Source organism: Meleagris gallopavo, chromosome 5 (assembly GCF_000146605.3).
Source record: "Meleagris gallopavo isolate NT-WF06-2002-E0010 breed Aviagen turkey brand Nicholas breeding stock chromosome 5, Turkey_5.1, whole genome shotgun sequence".
In the NCBI taxonomy this organism is placed as follows: domain Eukaryota; kingdom Metazoa; phylum Chordata; class Aves; order Galliformes; family Phasianidae; genus Meleagris; species Meleagris gallopavo.
Window position 1 is genome coordinate 30,835,662 of NC_015015.2, and position 9,900 is coordinate 30,845,561.

General features: G+C 33.7%; 1 protein-coding gene across 1 annotated transcript in view; it reads left to right on the forward strand.

The window, feature by feature from the left end:
• Nucleotides 1-9,289, forward strand: part of FMN1 (formin 1) — a 35,016-nt gene extending 25,727 nt beyond the window's left edge. The window contains exons 4-5 of the mRNA XM_010711600.3: nt 3,569-3,653; nt 4,747-9,289. Of these exons, the coding sequence (XP_010709902.1) occupies nt 3,569-3,653; nt 4,747-4,791 (130 nt within the window). The 3' untranslated portion in view covers nt 4,792-9,289. The remainder of the gene's footprint in view (nt 1-3,568; nt 3,654-4,746) is intronic.
• The last annotated feature ends 611 nt before the right edge of the window (nt 9,290-9,900 follow it).

Here is a 9,900-nt window from a genome sequence, read left to right on the forward strand (position 1 = left end):
TTAAAGATTTGATAAATAATGATCAAGTTCTTTTTAGAAGGCTTGACAGGAGGCTTGACTAGCCAACTCTAGTGTACAATACAGTGATAGAAATGCTTCAAACTTCAAGGTCTGTTATAAGGCTATTGTCTAAACAAGGACTTTACCAAATGTCTGTCTTCACACACCAGTAAGACCTGAACAATCATGAGTAGCAATTGGCTTGCTCACACAGGAGTTTTTGTATCCTAACTGTAGGATTTCAAGTGCAGAATGAACCAGCTCACACCTGTTTGGCTGGGTGGGAAGCATCAGTGAACGTGACAAGAGTTTATCTGCTGAGTCCCTGGCTTACAATGAAAACTTCATTAAATACAAGCATATATTTTAGTTGAATTTCTGTGTTGGAGTTATAAATTAAAAATAAAAATGATGCTTTTATTTTTCACTAATATGGTCCAATTTAAGAAGCATGACTTGGATCTAGTTTACAGGGAAAGCCAACACCTGTCACATTGAGGCAGGAAAAAAGCAAATTATATTCCCTCTGATTATAGTAAAGACTCAAATATAATATGGGAGTCATGAGTCTCCCAATTAAAAATACATTTCTTTGTTCACTTCATTCAGTTTTGTTTTCCATATTGTGTGATATTGTGCTATACTGCTCAGCATTGCAGTTGACACCACATCTTCTTTATTCATTAGGATATATTGACCTCTTTTGCTCACCATTGAATGAGAATAATGTTTCTTCTGAACGTAGCCATGTTGTGCTTGATCAGATTTCAAAGCTTAATTGACTCGCATTCCTTAAATCTTCTGTTTTCTCCTCTGAAACACACTGGCACACCAGAACTATTAGTGTTTAATGTCTTGGAATGGTAAGAGACCTGAGTTGTGACATTCACTGATTAACGCTGCCCAAAACACAACGTGTTAGGAATATCTATTGCCTCCTCTGCTGAGATTATAAAACATGCAGGAAAAGAAAAGCAGGCCTTCCCCGAGGTGACCCTGTCTGAAGTAAGTCTTTAGCTCTTTTCTGTAAAGACAAGCCATTGCTGTTTCCTCTGAAAAAAATATTTTTCCAAGTTTATAATTAGTCGTTCTTAGACTGCTCTGCCCCTTGAATTGTGCAGTCTCCAAGCTTTTAGAAGTCATGGCTTTTTAGTTAAGCGAAGTCCCTAGTGACTGGAAAAAGGGAAACATCACTCTCATTTTCAAGAAAGGGAGAAATGAAGATCCAGGGAACTGCAGGCCAGTGAGCCTGAAATAATGGAAAGGAATACACAAATTAATCTACTGCCGCCAGGCAAATTTATGATTTTAAATTTAGGTGGTTTTCATCCTATTTTGTTTTTCTCGTTTCAACAATAGTGCTTCCATGTACAGTAGCCAGTTCTAGCACCCTAACCATGTTTAATAAAGAAAAGAATTATTTATTAGGCAAGTTTACAGTGTGGATGCTTCAGTGATGTAATTACTGAGCTAACTTAACTTTCTGTGAGGATTTATTGAGAAGAACACAATCAGAAGTTTTATCAAGAGGGAAAGGAGAAAGGGACTTGACTCTCCTCTTTCCTAATCTTATCAGTCATATGTTAACAAAGTGATTTTCCCTAAGAGAACAAAGTGTTAAACATAATGTCTCTCTGAACCAAATATCAAATGATTCAGATAATTTTAGTGAGCTGGTTTATTTTTATTCTCTATTCCAAACTATTCAAAAAATAATGTAAAAAAATCCAGATTTCTTGAATATAGTGCAAATATAGAATAAAACACACAGAGCTACACCTAAATCAGCAACAAGCATAATTTTCTTTTCAAGACAAGGCGTGTATAATCCCTAGAATTCACCTTTCAGCTGAAAATGTGGACTCAAAACATTTAAGAGCAGTTCAGAAAACTGTCCTAGGATCAAAGAGAATGTGATAGGAAAGAAAACATGATTGAAATAGGTAAAAGTTTAGAAATTCTCACAGCTGTGAGGAATAGCATGCTGTTCAGTGGCTGCTGTCATCTATGAAAAAGAAGCAAAATGTACTGATTAACAAAAAACTGTAAAAGAATGGAGTAGTACGTTACAGCTTAGTTGCTGGCTTGACACAGAGAAAACTAATTAAGTTTTAGAAAGACTTAATTAGTTTTAGAAAGATAAGTTTTAAAATATATAGAATAGTAATATCATCTTGGTGTATTTGAGGTAGTACATGCAGCTAGGAATTACAACAAGGAATGTCATTTTCCAATACTGAATGTTGATAAACACAATGAGGAATTTATGAATGTGTTCTGTATTTTTAAAAAGATGTCCAGAATTGGGTATGCTGATAATGTTACAAGAAGGAAATACACACCAGTAATTGCAGCTATAATCCACTTTCCTTTCTGCTTTTCTTCCAAAATTCCTCAAAAATTGAGCGTGTCGAAAGTGGTTTGAACTGGACGTGGTATTCTTAATACTTTTTGACTGGCCATAACAATTATTTCTACTAGTGAAAAAAATAAATAAGAGAAGAAAATACAATTTTTCAGTTCCAGATTGCCAAGAAATGTGTTGTTTATAGTAAAATACTGATCTTATGTGCAGTAGTGAAAACTGGGTTGCTGAGTTTTTGCTTGTAAAAACTCACTTGCAATTTTTTTCCCTCTGCATATTGAGTTGTAAAGTAGGAGTCTGTAGCATCAGCATTTTAAAGGCAGATAGCTGGCCAGATCCTGTCTCCAGCATGCCAAGAATTTTCTTTCCTTTTTATCACTATTTAGCACATAATTTCCCCTGCCTTTTCCTCTGTCTGAAAGAGGAGAGTCAAGTCCCTTTCTCCTTTCCCTCTTGATAAAACTTCTGATTGTGTTCTTCTCAATAAATCCTCACAGAAACACAGGATTTAGGATCTGCAGTACAATAAGATCAAAAGGCAAGAATAGAAACAGTGGAATCAGATCTGTGTTCTCCCCCTTATCTCAATAGTGCTTTTAGTAGACCGGTGTGTAGTTATGCACGAGGCTGCCTTAACTATCTGTACACAAGAACCTCTTCTAATTTGTGTCTCTCTATCACCACGTCAGTGAGATTGGCCTGTCAATTCCATGTAAAGCAACAAGGAAAACATTAAGATAAAAACTGGCAGATGCTTTCATTTCAAGATCTTCAGAGGAAATTAAGAGGATAACCTAGCAAATGTCTTGCTGAAATATTGTATTCTATATATAAAAGATCTAGCCAGCTAGCTTGTGGATATTTTAGTAAGTATCTTTTTGCCTTCCTACTGCAGCTGTTTTGGTTCCATACAATCCTGATCCTACAAGAAGGGAGAGATAGTTTGCCTGCTGAGATTTTCAGTGTACAATGCAGGCAGACCGTGCTTTTGCTTTTGCTTTTCTCTTCAGTTAAAATGCATTCTGCTCTATTTTGGTACTTTATGAAGTGCCTTTGAATACTAATTAGTATTCTGTTTGGTCAGTGTGTCTAAAAAAGTTGTTGGTGGTATTTCTTTTACAGATAAAATATATATTAAGCAGACTTAGAACAGTTTGAATTTCTTTGAATCTAACAATGCCTTTTGTGTATATTTTTTTTCAGAATTAAAGTGGCTCAGCAATCAGTAAGCAAGTTAACAGCAGAGAAGAAAGTTGAAACAAAGAAAATCAATCCTACAGCTAGCCTGGTATGATTTTTTTCTCAACATGACATTTAGAATGTTTCTGTGACACTGTTCTTGTCATTCAGGATGATGGTGGATTTTTGTTCTTGTTGAAGTGTGATGCAGAGTTGTTAGTCAGTTTGGATGTAGCAGGTTATTATTCTTCCCCTAGAAAAATTGCAAAGCTTATGCCCTATAGTAGTCTAATAGTGAAGCTTAAAGCTTAGTTTAGTTATGTCTAAGTATGGCTCTGCTATTCTAGAGAACAAAACATAATTAGACCTTTTCTGGTTTCTTCCCCCTTGCTGCTAAGTCTCTTGTATTTTCTTTCACGCTATTTAGTGCATTGTTGCTTACTGTACACATTTTGAAAATGAGAGAGTGTCTTCTTTCTTTAAAACCTTTCAAAATGTTGTTTACTCTGTTGAATAATGGTAGAAGGGTTCAAATCCTCATTTTGTCATTAGTGTTTCCCAGTTTTTTTTGATACGACACAGAAAGAGGAGTAATAATTTACACTGTAAATAAAACTGGTTTTTATCTTTGTGCAAGGCAAAGAATTTCTCAGACTGTGGGATGCAAGAGAATAAGGGAGGGAAGTGTACATGAAGGAAGTCAGTTATTTCCATTCCCAACAGAGCATATCAGTTGCAGGATAGGCAGCAGAGATAGAAACGACTAAACTTGCTTGGGAAGAGGTCGTTAGACAACATAATCTACCTAATGCTAAATTAGAGTATTTATGTCAGCAGAAACCATTCTGGACAAAAGAAGGTATTAGATTAAACTGAGAAATGTATCGTGTTTACTCTTGCTGCACTGATCTTCACAGAGCTGCTCATTCATCTGGCTTTTTTTAAAGGCACACAGTATTTGACAAGTGTGTAGCTAAAGCAAGCTCAGCTTCCCTGAAGTAACTAGTGAACTTACTGTAGCCTTCCTTGAGTGCTCCAGGAGTTTTTTGATTGATTGTTTCTTTTTAATTAAGCAGAACTCTAATCTGCTGACTCATTTAGTACTTCTCAGTATTGTAGACGAAATACTTACGGCAACTTGAGAACAGACAGAAAATTAGAAGAAAGAATGATAATAAAGTTCTTTTTATTTTTAACAACAGAAAGAGAGACTACGTCAAAAAGAAGCCAATGTGAATGCCAACTGAAAGAAGAAAGGTGAAAATGATAGTGTGTCGTAATACCTTTCATGACGCTTTGTTATGCCTATGGCCTAGAGAGCACCTTATGTTTGTTATTGAATTCTGCTTTGCTGATCTCTTCCAAGACAATCCACTAAAGGTTTTTCAGTTCCTTCAAAGGGGTTTGTACATAAAGTAGAAGGAATTCTAAGAATTTTTTTTTACATGGGAATTCAGAATGATTTTCTGTAGTTCTTCCTTACATTGTAAGGAATCTGGTTGTTTTATGGTTATTTAAAGGACTCTATGTGTAATACAGTAAAATGAGAGTTTAAATGAAAAATTTGGATACAAGGTTAGATAATGACTAACAACTTGTAGGTTATTTACAAGGATTTGTATAGATTAGAGCAAATATGCTGTTTGGCTCACAAAGCACTGTTATACCATATTTTTTGTTACTTCAGCAGTAACTGAGGTAAAATAGACTAACTGTAAGTAACATTACAGTGTCTGAGTACTGGATACATCTTTCTAAAACTGATTAAATGTAATTATAGATTTACTCTGTATTTTACTATAAATATTTTTATAGAAACCTCGACTTATGCCACACATTGAAATGAAAGCAATATTTTGCACATGGGAAGGAATAGCTTCAAATTCTTCATCTGTATAATTGATGGTATAACTGATTCACTATTTTTTTGTTTGTTTGTTTTAAACCTGTCCAATATTCTGAACTCCAAAAAAACCCACAGAGATTAAAAAGTATATTTTTATTTCAGTGTATGTTGAAACTACCAGTTCCATAAAATAATGTGTCTACTCGTCATTATTCATTGAACTAAAATATAACAGTGTGTTTCCATGAAGTTACATATTTGTCATTAAATATTCATCTTTCAATTCTATTGAAAGTTTTCTTTTAAACAATGAATAAGTGACTCTAAAATGCTCGGTCTTGTCCTGCTATAATTTTATGAAGAATTTATCCAGCATATAAATATCTATCTTCATGGGTGCATAAATTTAATAAGTAAAACTTGAGGAAGAAATATGAGCTGTCATCCTACGGCATTGTAATCATTGCTTGTAAAGTAGCAGAGCCCAAAAAAAATCTACCAAGTATCCACAGTTACTTGAAGATTCTTAAAAGGAAAAGAATCATCCTGAAGGATGAGTTAATTTAATGTAAAAACAAGGCAACAAACTGGAGAAAATGTTCTTCTGCTTCTGACCATAGAGGTAAACTGTCTTTTTTATGATAATGATAACTGAAGTGGTTTAGGAAGAGATATTAGGAAAAAAAAATTCCAAAAAAAAAAAGGGGGGAAGGCATTAGCCCTTTGACTTAGTAGGTGGAAAGTATACCCATGAAACAAATTATTCATCACTAGAAATGAACACTTGTCAAAGAAGACAACAGTTGTGGCGTTTACCTCCCGTTCATGACTGTAGCTGGAAGACTTCATATACTGCAAGTTTCTTAAATGACTCTATCAGTCCTGAATAGATAAAAATAAGGGAAGCAAGGTTGTTCTGCATGTTTTGGAGTTTCTAGCTGCTACAAATATACCTGAGGTGTGTAACCGTAATTCTTATGGAAACAGTTAATAGCACACCAACAAAAATAAACTAAGTTTAACTCCGCTATTCCCATTGAAGAAAAATACATTCCAAAGATTTAAATTTTATCCAACTTCACCAAGTAGGTGAAGTACATTTATTTCCAATATTATCAGTGCTAACAGAAGCAATAACGCTTATAAAAACCAAAGAACAGCAAGCAAGGCAATTCTGATGATCTTTTAAGCAAACAACTTGAGTTTTGATATTGTTTTTTATCTGTCCTGAAGAGAATGTATATTGACATTTGGTTGATTGGGATTTTTTCATTGACACGTTTTATCCAATACCAATCAATAAGAGTAGTACTGCTTGTGAAATAAGGACTGATGTTGCAAATTCTTATTAAAAATATACTGTGGAAAACGTTTTTAAGTTCTTGAAATATCCTGTTTCAAAATTTCTCTCTGTGAAATTTCATTTTCTTTTCAAAGTGACTTTTTCAGTTTGCAGTGTTGAAAAATGTATATAAAAAGGGATTAAAATTAAATTTTTTGATGTAAAGTGTTCCTTGATTAGATTTATAATTCTTCTTTTTGTTTTCAGATTATAAATTTGCCAACATTGTGAGAATATAGGCTATTTTTCAGAAATCTCCAGAACTTATACTGCACAGATATATTGTTTCTTCCTTATTCACCTTTACACCAACTTCACTCTTAAAATGGAGACTTAGATTACAACTTCATTATCTATTAATTGTACTATTGATTTTACTGTTTTTAAGTGGTGTAGAAAAAAGTACATCTAGACTATTTAATTAATTCTCTTACTGAAGACTTGGACATTCTTGGATGGAATTAATTAGCTAAATATCAGACTCACACCCGAATAGCACACTGACACTAGTGTTGCACAGAGGTGTCATCAGACAATGACAAACAGTATATGTGATGACCTCAACTAAACTATTGGATTAATGAAGAGATATTAATAGATATTATGTATCTATGTAAGCTGTTAATTTATGACATATCTAGGGACTACAGGTGTAACAAACAGCCAACAACAAGACTCATCTTGAGGTCAGCTAATGACACCAGAAATTACGTTTGAAACTTAAATTTAGATTGGTCCTTCATTTTACCCTCAGTTTTCTAGTTTAGAGGGGAAGAAAAAGAGGAGAGAATGCAAAAAGAATGAAAGTGAAGAGATGGAAGGGAACAGAAGACTCGTACAAGGTACATGACTACATTACTGTCAAGGAAGTAAAAGAATGGAGTAAATAAAGCCAAGCAACCATAGCTACACAGTTACTATTTTTCTAAGCTACTTCATTTAAAATACTTATATGCTATGCAGAATATATGTGTTTTACTCTCCTATTATTGCCAAGTTTCTCAAAATCTATTAAGAAAAGCAGTATTAAAACCCTTTTTACTCAGTGGGTGCTTATTGCACTTAAAAATGGTATGTGTTACTGATTTATAAATTGGATGATTAGGAAAAACTTAATTTAGATGAGTAACTCTCTAATCCGTGAAATGCTCTCATTTACTTATTTACAATGTTATCGCTTACTGATAGTAAAATGAAAGACCTTTTTAGCATTTGAGGTATTTTGACAGTAAAAATTACATTTTCATGGTGTTTATATTAATTTATGAAAACTACCCATGTATTTTGCCATGACTCACGTGTTTTACCATCTGCTTTATTTTAGGATTGTAAGTGTGTAGGTTGAATATAATTTTTTTCAACAAAACAGAAACTGTAGTTTCTGTACATATGGAAAATGAAAGTACAGTGGAATACTCAGAAAGCAGAGAGAAAAATAATTAAGAGTCTTAAGCAGTTCTAGGAAGGATAAAGTTTACCTGGGATTTCAAACTTTCTGAATTGCTGAGGATATTCCTGCAACCAGATATTTACAGCCCGGGTGTCTCTGACTAGTCTAATTGTTTTCTACATGAAACATGTACAGAATATTTTGCTTTCCATATGATGCACAGATTCTCATTGTCCTGATTTCTAGTAAATGTATAGCAATTTCTTTGTTATCTTTCCTACTTGAGTGATATGAGACCGCAGAACACTCTGTATTTAGTTATTTAGTGATGCTATTTCTTCATTGCTTCAGGTTGCTATCTTAAAAATGGATGCCTTAATCTTGTATGGGTGCAGAATTTCTGAAACACCCAAACAAATTCAAAATGTTCATCTCATTACAGCATCAACGTGCTTTCGAAAAATCCATCTCCCTAATCTGTGCTTAGGTAGCAGGCTAAACTTATAGTGTTAGAAAAGTATATCTATCTAGGTTTTGCTCACTCTTGGCCTTGTCTAGATCTTGTTTAATTTTGATATGGATCTCACTTATTTTTTATTCTTTTTAAAGTCCACTAAAGTTTATTAATTTTTTATAGTGGATGCAGCCTGGAAAGTTCTCTTTGGTATTTTTTCATATGAAGAAAAGCCTATGTGTATGCATGTAAGCGTAAAGAATATAGAATGCCAAGATATAACTTGACTGTAGTCAATACATGGCTTCAAAAAGAGAAAATATTAGGAACTAAGTGGCTCCTAAAGCCAGCAAGAAAAAAAGTTCTGACAATTAAAACCAGATGAGAAATTAAAATTAGAAGTAAATTCCAAACTATTCCTAATGAGGCTAGTTAACCACTGAAAATAGGTAGCAAAGGTAATTGTGGTTTCTCCATTCTCAGTGCTTCTCCATTCTTCCCTGATGCTTTCAAATTAGGATGGAACATCTTTGTGAAAAGTTTGTCTAGTCCAATGCAACTTACTGGACTCAGTTCTGATGTTGTAAGTGTACTCCATACCCACTGACTTACAAGCTCAGATAATCCCTATTGACAGAAAAATCTAGAAGTATGTAAAAAGACTCAATAAAATATATTTTTTTCTTATCTGTAATAAAAAAGTTTTTATCCAAGCTAGAATAACTTCTTGTTGTGATTTTAAATTTAAATAGTGTGACATAGAACGTAATGCAGTAAATCATTCTCAAATTATAAACATTTGTTTTTAAAATGATTAATTAATATGTCTGTTGCATATTGTGGTAATTACAAAGTAGCAAACTTCTATGCTGCAGAATTCAATACTGTTTTAAGGATCCTCAAGCTAAGTCTGAGGGCAATATTACTTTAGATTTCAACATGTGAAATCGAGAATCACAGAAATCATAGTTCCTCAGCTTACATCAACATTTTTGAGCACATGGATGGGAATTTAACTTAGGTACAAGAAACATCATGCAAAATGTACACAAGTCTGTCCTTTTGGTGATATTAAATATGTCATGTTAATGTCACTACCAAACATTTCCACTGCACAACAAGGTTTGAACTATAACAATTTTACAATTGTTTCTGAGATTTAAATTTCAAAATATGCAATCATGCAATACTTGCTTTTGTGGTCTTAGGGTTGTTGTTTTTCTGTCAAAATGCCTGAAAGAAGTTTCCTTTCATTCTTCCCGCCTTCCTTCCTTCCTTCCCTCTCCCCCTCCTTCTCTCCCACTTTTCTTCCTTCCTTCCTTCT